General features: G+C 42.2%; 1 protein-coding gene across 1 annotated transcript; it reads left to right on the top strand.

The window, feature by feature from the left end:
• Positions 1–14,536: 14,536 nt before the first annotated feature.
• On the top strand, positions 14,537–15,344 carry SODALDRAFT_380523 (Prefoldin; the record flags this gene model as incomplete). Its single annotated transcript, XM_028615112.1, has 3 exons — positions 14,537–14,803; positions 14,870–15,036; positions 15,179–15,344. Exons 1-3 carry the CDS (start codon positions 14,774–14,776, stop codon positions 15,342–15,344), a joined length of 363 nt encoding a protein of 120 aa, XP_028464847.1. The 5' UTR covers positions 14,537–14,773.
• Positions 15,345–18,027: the final 2,683 nt, after the last annotated feature.

Genomic DNA, 18,027 nt, shown 5'->3' with positions numbered 1-18,027 from the left:
CCGGGTTATCGTTATCGTCTTAGTATAGTAGTAATATTAATAGGAGGTCCGGCGGTATTCCCCTTTTAGGTTATACTTATTTCTATAGCCGTTAAAGGAGGTTATCGTTTTTCCCGGTCGAGTAAAGTAGGTGCCGCTAGTATAGGCGCTTCGTTACCGCCACGGCCTTATCTTAGGACCTCTCCGCTTCCTAGAACTTATCCTATTAGTTCTAGGACTTCCTGGATATATATCTACGGTAGAGGCGCCTTATTTCCTAAGTAAGGGCGGTAAGCTCCGCGTTTTATTAAAGGGTAGGTAGGCGTTTAGGGGTGCCCCCGCGGCGGCGAGGTACGGCTTTATCGGCTAAGGTTATAAGGTCTTCTATTAGTTTATTTAATACTAAGTTAATATCTCCTAATATTATAAAGGGGCCGGTCTATTATAGTTATATAGCGGCAAGCTAGGGGACCTAGGAGAGGTTAAAGTCTTTCTAGACTTAGCGGGGCTTAACTTAGTCCCGCGGTAGTGTTATCGCGGTAATCGGCGTGATATCTATCTTTATAAGGATTTAGGCTATCTGTAAGTAGTAGTCTAACCCGATAATAGTCTTATTAGGGCCGCTAAAGTTATAGCGAAGCCCTTATATTACCTATATAAGGTTAATAGTACTAGCACGCCGGCCTAAGCGGTATTATATAGTTATTCTAGGGGGGGTTATTAGGTCTAGGTTTTACCGGGTTATAAGGGTAAGTAGGGTATCGGCCTAGGGGTAGTACCGTGGTGGCTATAACTATAGGGGGTAGTATAGGTTAAAGTCCCTTATGAGGACGTATCGGCCCCGTAGCGGTGCTATATCGAATATATCTTATAGGAGTATAGTCTAGGTAATCCTAGCTGACTAGTAGTTCTCTAAGTAAATTAACTAGATTATAAGGGTACTATCTCCGGTCCCGAATATAACCGTATAGGTATCGTGGTAGGCCCGCTACGTTTATATATATAGCAGGTATCTTTTATAGATATATAAAAGGGCGCGGCGTCCTCCTTAGATTAGCCGGTATACCCTTAAAAGGGGTAGGCGGGGCTTTTCGTGAAAGGGTTAAGGCCGGGTTCCTGGATTACTATTATATTATACTCGGCGCGGTACCGGAGCGGTAGCTCCCGCTACGCCTAACTCCTCCCTATATTCTATAAAAGGATATAGATTTCTATTAATTAGTAGGAGGGGGGTTTAGATAATATACCCGGTATAACCGGGGTCTAGCTTTAGGGTTCCTACTACGGTGCCTTATTAGCCCCACGGGGGACTATATAGGCGCTTATCGAGCCTAGTACACCTCGCCAACTACCGCGACGATACTACCGCGGGACCTAGCCGGGCCCCGCTAGGTCTAGAAAGACTTCGACCCCTTATAGGTCCCCTAGCTCGCTACGCGGCTATAGTAGACCGGCCCGCTTATATCACTAGAAGATATCGACTTAGCACTAGATAACCTAATAATAGACCTCACGAATATAGCCGATAAGGCCGCGCCGCGCCGTTATAGGGGCACCCCTAGACGCCTATCCACCCCCTAATAGAACGCGGAGCTAACCGCCTTTACCTAGGAAATAAGGCGCCTCCACCGTAGATATATATCCAGGAAGTCCTGGAACCGATAGGATAAGTTCTAAGAAGCGGAGAGGCGCCGAGATAAGGCCGTGGCGGTAACGAAGCGGATATACTAATAGCACCTACTCTACTCGACCGGAAAGGACGATAGCCTTCTCTAGTGGCTATAGAAATAGGTATAAGTTAAAGGGGGCGTATTACCGGACCCCTTAATAGTGCTACTACTACACTAAGATAATAGCGATTACCCGGTAACTATACACGTAGAGAAAGCCGAAGTCCTAAACCGGAAGTTCTTCCCCCCCCCCTCCCTACCGCCCCTAGGCCTTTAGGCGCGGAATTCCCCCCGGGGTAAGACGTCCGCTAAGACGTTACCGTAGCGGACGTGCAAGGGCGCTTTAAGAAGATAAAACCCTAGGCGGTACTAGGCCCCGACAGCCTCCTAACAGGGCTCCTAAAAGTATATAGACCCCCCTTATACTAAAGACTTAGTGCTATCTTTATAGTATACCTCGAAATAAGCTATTACCCGAAGAGGTACCGCTATACTACTATAGTAGTCCTTAAGAAAGAAGGCTAGCCGCCGGCCGACTACGGGATAGTAAAGGGCTAATAACCGATATTACTCCTTAGCATGATAGGTAAGGTCCTTAAGGGGATACTAGCCGACCGGATCGCGACCGTAGCGGAGGAGTATCGGCTCCTCCTAGAGGGATAAATAGATAACCGGATAGGGCGAAGTATGAACATAGTAGTATAAAAAGCCACGGAGGCCGTAAAGGCGAGCTAGGTCTATAATAGCACTGTTTCGATACTCTAACTAGATTTTAAAGGCGTTTTTGATACTATTCTTTATTCTCGCCTCCTCGAGGTACTTAAAAGGAAAGGCTTCCCCCGGTAGCTTACTACCTTAGTTAGTAGCTTCCTTAAAGACTATATAGCCTAGTTATTACTTAATAGCAAAATAGCCCCCCTATAATACCTCCGTAGAGGCGTACCGTAAAGCTCCCCGATCTCCCCTATCCTCTTTATCCTTTATATCTTTACCCTATATAAAGAATTAGAAAGGGTTCCTAAAACGATAATAATAGGCTTCGCCGATAACACGAATATTATCGCCTTTAGCAGGACGGAGGTATAAACACGGTAACGCCTCGCTACCGCGTAGCGGATATACTTAAATTAAGAGATAGCGAGCGGACTATAATTTAAACTAGCTAAATACGTCTATATCCCCTTTATAAAGTCACGCTAACCCTTACTTACCCCGCTCCCCCTAAATACTATTTTAGTACTGGCGGCGGAGGCGATAAGGCTCTTAGGCGTTTAGCTTAATAGGAAGCTTAACTTCCGGCGAAATACTAAAAAGGTAAAAAGCCGCCTAGCCACCTAAATATACGCCCTCTTAAGGCTTAGCGCGGTAGCGTGGGGGTATAGCTTCGTAGATATAAGGAGACTATACCTTATAGTTATATAACTAGTAATCGCCTATTACGCCTTAACCGTTTATAAGATAAGGGCTAGCCCCCGGTATAGCCCTATAGCGGCACTTATAGCGGTATAAAACCGATACCTCCGATTAATAGCCGGAGCCTATAAAACCACGCCGGTTAGGGTCCTCGAAAAAAAGACCTTTATCCCCCCCCTTAACCTATACCTCTTAAGCCTAAGTGCCCGAAAGATCCTTCGGATATAAGAAGAAGGGATAGAAGATAAGATATTAGCCGGAGTATACGCCGCGGCGAGAGCCTTAGCGGCACTAAACCGGTATTATAGGACCCACGCCACCCTCGCGTGGACGGTATAGCTTACCGCCCTAATAGCCTAGGCCGGAACCTCGCCCCCGCGGAAGGCCCTTATAAGGGAATAAGGTTAAGCCTAGGCGGAAGCATAACGGCCCTATACCTATACCGTAACGGCACCGAGCTGCCCCCTAATATAACCCTCCCTCCGGAAATATAGAGGGCTCCTTAAACTATAAAGCTCCGTACTTACCTAGATTAAATTAGAAAAACTAGGCCTACGGGTATTCCTAGCTAAAGCGAGGGTGCCGGGCTTCTTTTTACCGCGGTGCCCTTACGGGGACAGAGGGGCGGAAACGGCGGAGTATATAGTACTCTAATACTAGGAGGTAGCCGCGGAGGACTATAGGGGCCTTTTCGGTATCGTAAGGAGGCCGCTCACGACTAGAGGAGACTTATATAACGCACTAGAATATAATACCGAAGCCGGGGTAGTTATAAGGTGGTTCCTATAACGGAAGAGGCTTAAGGACTTTCGCCTCGCCCTTAAAGTTATAAAGGCCTACGAAAATAGAGGTAATACCGAAGCGGGACTAGAGCGGAGGTAGCACGACGCGGCGGATCTATTAATTATTAATAGGAGTCCTATAAGCCGGGACCCTAACGGTATTAGCTCGGCGCTAAGGGGGGCTATTAATAGCTATTAGCTATTATCGGCTTAGTTATTTTTATCCTTATCGTCCTTAGTAGCGTTAATACCACTCTTAATATATTCTAGGCCTTACTAAGACCGGTTAGCTAACCACCGTTACTATAATACTATAAGGAGACCGAAAAGGGGCCACTTATAAGGTGCTCTAGAATAAGGTCTATCTTACCCTCCAGACGTCTTATCTAATAAGATAATTCGTATACCTCCGCTAACGCGGGGCCGTCGCGGCTATAACCGGAAGGTAGCGCCCGGTTTAGGGCCCGGCTAAAAGACCGGGATACTCTCCCTAGACGCTCCTTAGCCTATAGCTTATTAGTAGGGGACTATTTCGGCACCGAAAGGGGAGACGTATAGTAGCGATACCGTTATTACCGACGGCCTTTACTACTATATACGCCCTATAAAGATTTATAAGACGTTACTATTATTTTTTAGTAGCGGGGGGGACTTAAAGGAAAATTAGTATATACCACTATAATACACCTACGGCACCACGACGATATCGACACGACTTATATCCTTACACGGACGCCGGCTATTAGTATACTAAAAATAAACTGCCCCTATACCCGTAGTATTAGAGCAGGCCTTTACGTTATCCGGGTATATACCTAGGGGCTTACTATAACGAATATAACTGCCTTAGGTTAGCCACCGCGGTACCGCCCCGATACTATTAGGGGATATATACGGTATAACCCGAACTAAGCCCTTCTCGTACTGGTTATAATTATTATTAGAATTATTATTAGGAGACGATATCTATAACTATTAGTATACTACCAACGAGGCACCGCTACGCTACTAGGAGAACTTATATTATACTGCCACTACCGCTTAATTATTCGTATATATAAATTAATACTATACTACCTAGTTCACCCCACGCCACCACGCCACCGCGGCGCTACCCACTAAGCACTTATAGTCTAGTTATAATAGGAAAATAAATAAGGGAAACTAAAGGGTTTTACTATTAGTATAAAGCTATAACGATAAGCCTATAGTACTATAAGCAGGAATAGATCGGGAGAAAACCTATAATAAACTCGTTAGCGTTATAGGAGGAAAAGAGAGGGAAAAACGGCATAAAGACCTTAAGGGATATTAACTATCTAATTCTATAATAGGGTAAAGCCCTATCCCCCCTACTTACCACCGGATATAGCAGGAACCTACTTAGGGGAGGCAGGAGGCGCTTACCTCCCTTACTCTCTTTATTAACCGAGTAGAAGGAATAAAAGGTATAATCCTCGGGGATGTAGGGAGGCCGAGGCTAAAGGGCCGTTGCCTCCGCACCGCGGAGGCGCGGCGGTACCCCCTTAGCCCTTACTCCGTTACTAATAATCGGCTATTGCTAACCTACCTAACCACTAGCCTGCTATACTTCCCGTTAGCTATTAGCCTAAAGGTATAATCCAGATATATAGTAGAGGCGAACCGGGGCTACGCCGGCCCCATAACGGTATTACTCTACCTAAGGAAGTATATAGGGGTTTTCCCCGGGTTTTACCCGGGTTTTCCCCCCTATAGCGACCTGAGAAGGACTGTATAGTCTAGAGAGGCTCCTATAGATTAGTTAGGATAGCGGAGTAAGATCGATAATAATAATAATAATCGGGCCTAGTATTAAGGAGTCCTTTTATCCTTTAGTCCTTTTTAGGGGCTAATCCCTACCCCTATAAAGGGGTTAGTCCTAGTCTTAGACGATAATAATCGGGGGGAAGATCTATAGCTACCGCGGGTATACCGCTTTAGTCTAGCGGGTAATATCGAAGTCCTTAGCTTAGTACTTATACGCTTTACGGGTCTTCTTAGCCTCTTTTTTTAATAACCGGTATAAATTATTAAAGGTATCGTGATCTCCGGTATAGGCGGCGTAACGGCGGGGGCGCTTAGGCGCCGTAGCTTTATAGTATCCTAGGCCCTATACGTACGCCGATTCGGGCTTAGTATAGTAGCGGTATACCCTCTCCGCTATAGGGTAGCCGTTTACTTTATAGCCGAAGTATAGGTATTTATAGTACTTTAGGGGGCTAAGGTTAGGATTATATAGCTTATAAATATAGCTACCCTCCTTAAAGAAGAGGGTATTCCGGATAAGGCTTATTACCCTTTCCGGCGAAGCCGATTCGATAAGGAGAAGCGTTACCCTGCCGGTACCGCGGCGGGGTACTTATTATCGTGCTCGGATAATTTTAGCCTCGGGGTTCGTGTTTTATAGGGATACTAGTAGGTCTTCTTTGGATAGGGCGTTAAGGACCTCCTAAGGTATAGCCTTAGCTAGTATAGAGTAAGTGCGTACGGCTAGGGTAGCTCCTTTACTAAAAGCCTTCTTAATTAATTATTCCTTATATATGGCCTATTATTATACCCTTTCGGTAACGGTAAGGTATATATCCTTACTCGGTAGCTTTTATACCGCTACGGTATCGTATTGGGTAATCGTGGCGTTTATAGCTTAGATAATTTCCTTTAGGGTCCTGGCTTTAAGGGGCTAGTCTTCGGGGAAGGTTCTTTGGCGGATAATTAGTTCCCGATAGTACCTAATAGGGATTATTTTAGGGGGGGCGGGGTCCTATAATAATACTATTATAGGAGCCCGGCCTATAATATTAGCCTAGGTCTTTTTTATACTGCTTATTCCATTTCGGAGTTCCTCTCGGATACTATATTAAACGGAAGCGTATAGGTATACTAGCGGTATTATACCGGCGCCCTTACGGGTATTATATATCGTGATTAGTTCCTCTATTAGCTTTATAACCTACTTAATCGTATTTTTATTAACTAGTAAGGCCTGAATTTCTGCCTTAATCTTAGTTACTCTCGGTTCGGGGGGTATAATAGTCCTTTTTCGGTCTTATATCGGTTCTGCCCTACATTCTGCCACGGGGGGGGGGGGGGAGAGCGCTTATATTACGAAAAGTAGGTCTATTACGAATTCTGCGTAGTCGAGGTCGGGGCGACGCTATCCTATATTTCTTCCGGTTATACCGTAGCGCTAGTATTACGGTGCCGCTACGATAATATCCCGGGAGAGAGGCGGTGGTTATAATCTCTATCTTAATAGTTTTGTCGATTTTACTCCTATTACGCGCCTGTGGTTAATAGGCGAAGCATCTGAATACTATTATACTGGTGGTATTCCGGGTATATAATATAATTAGTTCCTTTACTAGCTCTATAACCTACTTAATTGTATTCCTATTAGCTAATAGGGCCTAAATTTCTGCCTTAATCTTAGCTACTGTTAGTTCTAGGGGGCGTAGTAGTCCCTTTTCGGTCTTATATCGGTTCCGCGCTATATCCTATCTTAAGGGGGGGGGAACGCCTATATTACGAAAAGTGGGTCCGTTACGAATTCTGTGTGGTTAAGGTTAGGACGACGCTATCTATCGATTCTTCCGGTTATACCGTAGCGCCGGTATTACGGTACCGCTATAATAGTATTCCGGGAGGGAGGCGGTAATTATAATCTCTGTCTTAGTAATTTTATTGATTTTACTCCTATTGCACGCCTGTGGTTATTTAATAACCGTTTATATAGCGTGATAAGTTCCTTTACTAGCTTAATAACCTATTTAATCGTATTCTTATTAGCTAATAGGTCCTAAATTACTACCTTGACTTTAGCTATCCTCGGGTCTAGGGGGCGTGGCGGTTCCCTTTTAGTCCAGTATCGGTTCCGTGTAATATTCTGCCCTAAAAAGGTGGGGAACGCCTATTTTATAAAAATTAAGTCTATTAAAAAATTATTAAGTCGAAGTTAGGATAACGCTATTTATCGAATCTTCCGGTTATACTATAGCGCTAGTATTACGGTGCCTCTATAATAGTATCCGGGAAAGGAGTCGATAGTTATAATCGTTATCTTAGTAGTGTCGTCGATTTCACTCCTATTATATGCCCCTAGTTAGTAGGCGTATTATTTTTATATAGAGTTTAACTCTTAATTATTAGATATAGTATAACCGGAACCGTTGAAATCGGGGTTAAATTAAAGGGTTAATTAATTAAGAGGTTTCTAGTTGCAGGACTATTAGGGAACTACTGCCGCCGTTTTATATATAGTAAAAATCTATAGTTGTCTATTCGCCCCGATTACCAAGGTTATAATCTTTCGGTCAAGTCCGTGCCCTTTACGTAACCGTAAAACCTATATTCCGTTCAATACCAGTTCACTAACGGTCCTGCAGGTTACAAAATTATCTCAACCAATCTACGATTGAAACCCCGGAATTTTAACCCTATTTTGACGGTTCCAATTACGCTGTATCTGACAACCCTTAGCCCAGCCTCGGAGCTTAATATCAATATATATATAACCACACTCCAACAACTATAGCCCCGCCGGACCTCGCTTTAGTACTATAAAATAGGGAGTTTGCATATAAGGGGACTTATATTATCATGGATCCTGTCAGATGCCTACAGCCACCTTATCGGGGTGTGACTTGCGTCATTTCTGTAGACGGATGGGGTACTTCCGACAGATGTATCCACATCAATTTCCCCTCCTTTTACTTTATAGTTAGATATTTCCGCAGAGTATCTTTTACTCTTCTTCAATACATACACACATCTTTTACGTACCTTATTTATATACTAATAGTTATAAGCCCGGCGTTCTAACAAACGAAGCTATTCCGATAGATCCTGCAGCTTTAAGGCTGTCAAAATAGCCTCAAGTCTATAGCGGTTAGCTTAGTATTATTAGCTACGTCTGCCTGCTTTATTTTTAACCGTTATTCCGTTATTCCGTTAATAAAATCGCTTAATCCTATCTCGTTCAAACGCTCCTTATTTAATCGGTCCGTTATAGTCGGTTTCGACAGATTATTTCCCTATAGTCCTAGTTAGTTAGACGATAGCCTTAACTACGGCGTTACCCACGATAGGCTATACGATCCTCACCTCACTAAAAGAATAGCGTTATTAGATTAAGGCTATTATATAGATAGCCTATACTAACCAGGTCTCTAACCTCGTTAATCCAGACCTTAAGGAATCTAAACGTCCTTAATAGCTCGAATCCTCGGAACCTCCAGAAAAAGGTAACGACGATAATACCTGGAATCGTAAGTTTAAGCTATAGAACGTAAAAGAGAATAAATATCAGTAATAGTAATAAGGTCTAGCTACTCTTCACGACTATATCACGAAGATAGTTAATCCTAACCTTAAAGATTAGTACGTAGGGAAGAAGGAGGTTAAAGATATCCTAATCGCCTTAAAGGACTATCTTAAACCTACTAACGCTACCCAGAAATCCTTAGTTAGGAAGAGATAGGAAGAATATATATAAAATATACGGAGGATACCCTATAAGCGTTAGCTTTAGGACTTTATATCATTATACCGAGATTCGAAGACCTATAGCGTTAGATCTTCTAATACTATAGAGGATTAACTTAACGCGTCTTTTAGGGCTATTGGTACTATAGCTCTAGAGTAGTCAGAGGCGCGTTTTACAGAGATTTTAAGGGAAGATAAGGAAGATAAACCTACTATCGAAAAGGTTATAAACCAATATACGGTTTAGTTACGCCATAGGCATCCCTATAGGCTTAATAAGAAGCCTATAGCGTTATCGTTTTATACGGCGATATTCCTAGGAAAGGATAAAGATAGCAGATAGCAGCCTACTAATCAGGGAGGTTAGCAGTAACAGAAAAAGGAGGATTCTTCGTTAAGGGAATTTATCTACGATTACGTTAAGATAGGAAGAGCTAAACGCCACTACTATCCGTGGAGTAGCTACCCGAATATTAATCCGACGTGCCGCTAAAAGGGCTTTACGCCCTTAAAGGAGGTAGTAGAACGTTACGACCGCGTTATTAAGAGCTAGAGTGCTTCTAAGTAAAAGAAATTCAGGGAGTATATTAAAAAGGATATCGATAAGGCTAAATATATAGTAAAAGAGTCTAAAGCTAAGTCACTAGAGAAAGATTAGTCTAAGGAAGTATCTAATTTCGTTAATAATAAGGAAAAGGATTCTAATGATAGCTCTTATAATATATATCTTACCTTTAATTTTATAGGTAAAAAGATGGCTTCGTTAACCTCGCGGACGACATCGGTTTTCTCGCTCCTATAGACTAAACAGGTAGTTATCAATAACCTATTCAATCAGTTATTAATCGATTCGGGGTCCCTAAGGCATATAACCAATTAACGCCACCTGCTCAAGGACTTCCAGCCTATTACCACTATCGTCAGATTTTAGATAGGTAGCGGCACCTCTAATCCAGTAAAGGGGTACGGTACCCTACGTCTTCAGGTTAAAAATGCAAAAGGACGTCCTTATACTCTTATACTAAAAAACGTGGCGTTTATAGATAGATACCCTATAACGCTACTAGCAACGCGCAGGTTATAGAAGGATCAGAACGCTATTTTTATAACCGGCAAAGATATCTTAGTAATAGACCGACATATCTGCCTACCATTAATCAACGTCAACGGCCAATATACCCTTAAACCGACCGACAGCACGCTATAGCGCTTATAGCAGTAACAGCAGAGCTATTTCAACAGCTCGAGGGAACCAAAGCCTATAAGCGTGGCCGATGCCCGTTTATAGCATAAGAGGCTAGGGCACGCAAACCCTTAAGCACTAGCGTAGTTATTAAAAGGCTACGTAGGAAGCATTATAGCTTTAAAAGAAGGAAGAGCGGCACCTTTAGTGGTAGACTACGAGGCTTACGCTATTAGTAAGGTTAAAAGGATAGTATCGCGATATCCAACTACCTATAAGCTAATAAGGCCTTTTCAGAGGATTAACGTGGATCTGTTTTCTATAGATCCTACCGCTAATAGCGACGATACTATTACCCTATTCCACGATTCCTAAACGCATAAAAATGTGATAAGAACGATACCAGGGCATACATATATACTATCCTCGATAGCTAACTTCGAACTCTTCTTATAAAGGCAGTATAAACTACTTATTAGTATAATTAGACTTAACGGAGAGAGGGCGCTATAGAAAAAGCTAGATAACTAGTCTTTAGATTGTGGTATCCTGCTAGAAAGATCGGCTCCTTATATAGCCGCACAGAACGCTAACGCCGAACGGTATAAGGGTATAATTTTCACTATCGCGAGGGTACTAGCAGAGGCATCAGGCTTCTAATAGGATTTATGGCCAGAGATTATTATAGTAGCCACGTACCTGTATAACCGGATTCCACGCAGGGATCTAGGCTAGTAAACCCCCGAGGGAGCACTAAACGCGTGGCTGCAAAAAGAGGGTATCGTTAGCTTCATAGCCGGAACCAGTCCCTTAATTACACACCTAAAAAGGTATAGTTATAAGGCGTACGCGTTAACTGCTAACTACCTATAAGGAAGGTATAAGAATAAAAAGCTCGCACCAAGGGTATATATCGGTTATTTAATCGGTTACGAAGGCACTAATACTTTTCGGATTTAGGTGCTAAAATAAAGGAGGATCCTACGTATAAGGGACGTTATATTCGACGAGTTAGTCCTTTATAAAAATAGGGGAAAGGAGCCTAACATACCTTTAAAGCTATATAAAGAGCTTAATCTAGCGTTAAATTAAGGGCAAATCCACGATCCTTTTAGCGTTATAACCGATATCGTCGATTTCGGTATACCTATAGTAACGCAGCAGAACTCCACGATAAAGGCTTTATAAAAGGGAAGAAGGCGTTAATAATAACCTTAATCGTCGAGATCTAGGGGGGTAATAGCCGGTAGTAGTAAAGGATTAAAAACTACTACTAATGTAAAAACCACTAAAAACGCCTCTAAAAACTAATAGGTTACTAACTAAAAGGCATCACGTGGAACAGCTACTACGGCCGCGGCAGGAATAGTGCCTGCCGTTATTCCTGCCGTTAGTTCTTCCTCTTCAACTACTATTTTACCACCCTCTTCAATAAGGGCATCGATTTTACCCTCTTCAATAACCTCTTCTTCCTCGTTAAGGCCTATTTATACGCCCTTTTCGCCACCTCCTAACGATCCTCAGATATCTATAGCTACGGCGGTTAAACGCAGCGATCAAGAGAAATCTAATAATACCAGTAATTCCTCCTCTAGTTCTTCCTCCACCTTAAAGGAGGCTATAGGAGAGGCTACCGACGATACCGTCGGAATAGGATTATTATTACCTAACTAATCCGTTATTAAAGAGGCCACTACCACTATCGTTACTCCTTAATCCACTCTATAAGCAGCTAAGTCTAATACCACTACTACTACTACTATTACGGCCTAAGAACTAACCTCTCGTTTGCCTGCTTTAGCTTTAACGCCTGCCCCCGCAGGGAGGCCTACTCATAATCGCCGACCTCCCTCCAGGTACAACGATTACGTCTCCCACTATAACAACACCTTTAAGAAGCTAAAAAAGCCGCTATTACACCGTGAGATATCTAAAAAACCGTTAAATTAGTCTTAGATACTAAAGAGCCTATATAAGCTATAATAGGTTAGGGCAGCCGTATAAAAGGTGGATACACTTAGGTTAATAGGCACCTTTAAAGCAGCAGAGCTGCCCTAGGGAGAGTAATATGCCTTAGACCTTAAATAGGTCTTTAAGTATAAGGTTAACCTATCGGGGTATATTAGTAAGTTTAAGGCGAGGTTATACATATAAGGCGATTAATAGCCTAAAAACCACCTTAACGCCTACGCCTCTACCCTTTCAGGAAGGACTTTTAGGTCGTTAATAGTAATTACTGCCTATTTTAATCTAGAAACACGTCAGCTTAATACCGTTAACGCCTTTACTAACGCCACCCTTAATAAGGAGATCTACGTTAAGGATCCGCCTGGCTAGCCGTTACTTTAAGCAGTAAAAGGCACGAAGAGCGATAAGGACCTCGAGGCTATTTTAAAGCTATCACGACTACCTTCACGCGGTATATAACGCCTACGCAGGGCGTTATATAGTCTTCGGCGTTCCCTTAAGCTATAGCATAAATAGCTCTCTTCCGTTTTAGGCAAGTATAACCTAAAGTAACTAACCGAAGACGATTACGTCTTTAAAAGCAAGGAACTAATCGTCTTCTTCTATATAGACGATCTTATTCTAATCTACAGGAAGGAATATTAATCTACTACTAATTCTCTTATATAACGGATATAGTAGCACTTTTAAGTAAGGGACCTTAGCCTACTTAGGTGGTTCCTAGGGATTAAAGTGGTTCGAGATCGCTAATATTATCGGCTTTAGCTTTTACTCGAGAACTATATCACCGAAAAGATTAAGGCTTTAGGGATAGATTTCCCCTTTAGTAGGCGTAGGGTTAAAAGCCCTCTTCCTTTTCCTAACGTTTTGGAACTATCTACTACCGACTAATAAGCCTCTACAGAGTTAATCCATCTATATCTATAGAAGGTCGGTTCTATTAATTACGCGGCCTATTAGACCCGGCCTAACGTATCTAAAGCTACTTCGAGGCTTACCGAATTTAATACTAACCCGTTAAAATAGTATCACGATACCGTAGATAGGTGTTTAAAGTACCTGGCCTTAACTAAGTCCTTATACCTTTACTTTAGACCACGCGATAACCACCTATAGCACGCACTTTACTATACTTCCGACGCGGCGTTTAGGGACGACCGTAAGACTTAGTATAGCTCCTAGGGCTATACTATACTATTATTTAGTGGCCCTATAGATTAGAAGGTAAATAAGTACATAAGCGTTATAACCTCTAGTACTAAAGCCGACCTTATAGCACTTTCTGCTACTACTAGGCAGTATATCGCGATAAGGCGTTTAATTAAGGACCTAACCTTAACCTTTAAGGAGGAACTACTAACGATATACTACGATAACGACTAAATAAGGATCCTATTAGAGGCTGCACGCCCTTAGGTTATATCTAGATTAAAGTAATTAGATATCCACGCCCTTTAGATCCGATAAGTTATTTAATAGAAGAAGGTCCTAATCGCCTGGATCTTGACCTAAGAGATAATCAGCGATAGGCTGACTAAAGTACTTTCCCCGCAGAAATATAAGGCGTTCCTATATCTGTTGGGGATAAAGGTCCTAAGCCAGGGGGCTTAAGGCAATTCATAAAAGGCACAGTGCTAAGTTTATAATCTATAGCCTAGATTAACCGTTATTTTAGTGCCCTTTACATTATTATTTAGGCACCCGTTTTTAATATTTTAATGTTATTATAGGATTAATTTAACCACCTGTTTTTACACGTTTTTAACGTTTTTAGGCATAAAAAGAGCGCGCTTTTCAATAAGCCGTTCAATCGTTGAATTAATATCTAGGCCTCTATTTTACCCTAGATTTACGGCTTTAATTAAGTAGAATAGTTAGGATTAATCCTGTAGGTCTGAGGGGGTGTGTTAGATGCCTATAGCCACCTTATCGGGGTGTGATTTACGCTATTTCTGTAGACGGATAGGGTACTTCCGACCGATATATCCACATCAATTTCCCCTCCTTTTACTTTATAGTTAGACATTTCCGCAGAGTATCTTTTACTCTTCTTCAATACACACACACATCTTTTACGTACCTTATTTATATGCTGACAGATCCACATTTCAGGGCTTGATAGTAAAATATCCGGGCGCCGTAATCCTTCCCAACATTTTTTGTACCTATGTCGTCCACCCTCGCAGCTTTCTCACTAAGATACTACACAACAATTCACGGGCTAGCATTGTGTTCTTGATTCTATCTATGACTGGTACTGCTCACCGCGTCGAAAAATGTCGATCCCGAATCAGGCCCTCGAAAAGGTATGTCTTATATGCAACCTTACTGTTGGTATGGTAGTCATGCTAATCAAATTATTCCACGGGTAGCTGGTGAAGGAGATCGAGGGCCAGGCAATAGCAGCACAGCAACAGATCGGACAGACCCGTGCCCAGACAACATCGAAGCAGCGAGACATGCGTATGCTTCGGTTAACGCTGAATGAAATATCAGGTTTACCAGCTGGGTCAAATGTGTTTGAGGGCGTAGGCAAGATGTAGAGCGCAACCCCTCGCCCTTCCCTTGCACCCCACTATTTCCCGACCCAAGGACATTTTATTGCTCCTCCCTGCCCCCCTGGTGTCTATTAATTTCCAGCTGTAACCCTGTCCCCTGATCGCGAAGCTGACAGGTGGTAGGTTCGTGTCATTGCCCGCTCCACGACTAATTGAGAAGCTCGAGGGGCAGATAAAAGAAAAAGAAGCGGAGGTGGGGAAGCTTGGACAACGTCTGCACTACTTGGAGACGACTTTCGAAAACAGCCGGAAGCATATTGACCGGATGTTAAAGGCCCAGTCGTCCTAAAGACGACCAGGTATATACCGTTATATACCGTTATATTCAACCACCCTTAATTAAACTATAGTCAATTTTCGTTAATGATGTCTAAGATAATATAATAATAATAATAACCTAAGCAGCTAGCTAATCTATTTCCGCGAGCTCCTTAAGAGCCTCCTGCAGTGCCTTTTCCTTAATCTATCTTAGTAGCGTATCGATAGAACCCTTGAACTCTGCCGAAATCATAATATATGGATGCTCGAGGGAGTTAATAAGGGTATCCTCCTTTACCTCTGCCTCGGCCTCCTTTTCGTGGATTCGATAGCTCCTATATAGAGCCACGGTCCCGGGCTCGTACGTATTAATAGTAGGGAGCGCCGGAGGCGCCGTGGATAAAGGGGTAATTACCTTATTCCGTTCTTCTGCCTAGACTATCTTGAAAGCAGAGGGCAGTCTCCGTGTGCTACTCGCGCTATAACCTCTCGCGTAGCTTAAACTCGATATTATAATAGCGCCTTTTAAGCGGCCTTTTCTATAAACGATTATAGGATTTAAGGGTAATTAAGGCGTAGAGGGGCTAGGCGTATCTCCGCCTTTAATAGTGCTTCCTTTATTATCGCGATCCTACGCGTTAATCTAATCTCGATCCTACCACTAATATAGATTAAAAGACCGGATCTTAAGTAGCGTATTATTATATATATAGCGGGTAAGTACGTGATAATAAGATAGGCTATAGGTTTACTAAATAGGGTAGAGTAAGTAAGCTATAAGAGGTTAGGTTTAAGGCTATTAATTATAACCTTATCTCTCTTAGGGTAGGTAAGGGATTTTATTATATCGTAGAATCTAAAGAGCCTAGGGGATAAATTAATAGCGAACTAGGCTAAAGAGAAAGCCTTATATAGTAAACGCTACCTTATTTATTCGCCTATTCCTCTTAAGTAAAATCTCCTCCTCTTAGTGTCTCTAGTATAACTTTAGTTTATAAAAGACTATGACTAAATACGTAATCGAATAGTATAGGAAGGTCTTAAGGCTTACGTATAAAGATTCTATAATAGATATTATAAAGTGCCCGAAGTAAGGCACTTTATTTAGCTAGTAAATAATAAACCTCTTTTGCAATAGTATAATCCAGGTATTCACCGTGTAATTAATAGCGTTCTTTAGGTAAACGCTATCACGCTTGAACTCTCTTAGTTACCGGTTAAACTCCTCCTTTATAGTGCTATTAATTAAGGTATTCTAGGCCTTAAGGAAAGTAACGAACTAAGGGTAACGCTTAATCCGGCTGTCAGTTATTCGAGTTAGTTTTAGAAAGGCGTTTTTAGTCTTAGCTAGGATATTAGCGTTAATATACTAATAGTATAAAATAAAGTTAATACTACTCGACTTTAGGTGGTTCCGAAAGGCTCTAATTAAGGCGAGTTTATAGTCCGTAATAATATAACACGGTATAGGGTAAGAATCGCCTAAGAATACGAAAAGGTATTCTAAAAACTAGTTATATTAAGCCTCTTTTTCCCCGTTTAGGAAAGCGTAGGTAACCTAAAACGACTTTCGGAAAGGCGTAATACCGTAGATACTAAGTAATAGTATATTAAAGCGATTAGTCTTATAGGTATAGTTAAATAGTTATAATCCGTCGATCTAATAATCGCGTCCTTAACCAGTTTTACGCCTATTAACCACGGGCACGTAATAGAAGTAAAATCGATAAAACCACTAAGACGGTGATTATAACTACCGCCTCCCTCCCGGGATACTATCGTAGCGGCACCGTAATACTAGTGCTACGGTATAGCTAGAAGAGACGTGGGATAGTGGCCCGATCTCGTCTATATAGAATTCGTAACGGACCCACTTTTCGTAATATAAGCGCTCCCCCCCTTACCCGTAGCGGGATATAGCGCGGAACTAATAGGAGACCGAAAGGGGACTACCACGCCCCCCGGAACTAAGAGTAACTAAGATTAAGGCAGAAATTCAGGCCTTACTAGCTAATAGGAATACGATCGAGTAGGTTATAGAGCTAGTAAAAGAACTAATTACGATACGTACCGCCCGTAAGGATACCGGTATAATACCGCTAGTATACCTATACGCTACCGTTCGCTATATTATGTGAGAGGAACTCCGAAAAGGGATAAACGGCACGAAAAAGACCTAGGCTAATATCGTAGCCTAGGATCTTATAGCGGCACCGCCGCGGGACCCTATACCCTTTAAAGTGATCCGTATTAAGTATTACCGGGAATTAATTATCTATTAAAGAACCCTGCCCGAAGACTAGCCCCTTAAAGATAAGACCCTAAAGGAGATTATCTAAGCTATAAACGCTATAATTACCCGACACGATACCGTAACGGCACGGAAATTATAGAGCGGAGATATCTACCTTACCTTTACCGAAAGGGTATAATAATAGGCTACCTATAAGAAATAATAGATTAAGAAGGCCTTTAGTAAAGGAGCTACCCTAGCCGTACGCACTTACTCTATACTAGCTAAGGCTATCCCTTAGGAGGTTCTTAATACCCTATCCGAAAAAGACTTATTAGTATCCCTATAAGATATAAACTCTAAGGTAAAAATTATCCGAGTATAATAACGGGTACCCCGTTATAGTACTACTAGGGTAATACTCCTCCTTATCGAATCGGCTTCGCCGGAAGGGGTAATAAGCCTTATCCGGAATACCCTC

This window comes from Sodiomyces alkalinus, assembly GCF_003711515.1.
Source record: "Sodiomyces alkalinus F11 unplaced genomic scaffold SODALscaffold_8, whole genome shotgun sequence".
Classification (NCBI taxonomy): Eukaryota; Fungi; Ascomycota; class Sordariomycetes; order Glomerellales; family Plectosphaerellaceae; genus Sodiomyces; species Sodiomyces alkalinus.
The sequence above is the reverse complement of the archived record's forward strand: the minus strand, read 5'-3'. Positions and strand labels throughout refer to the sequence as shown.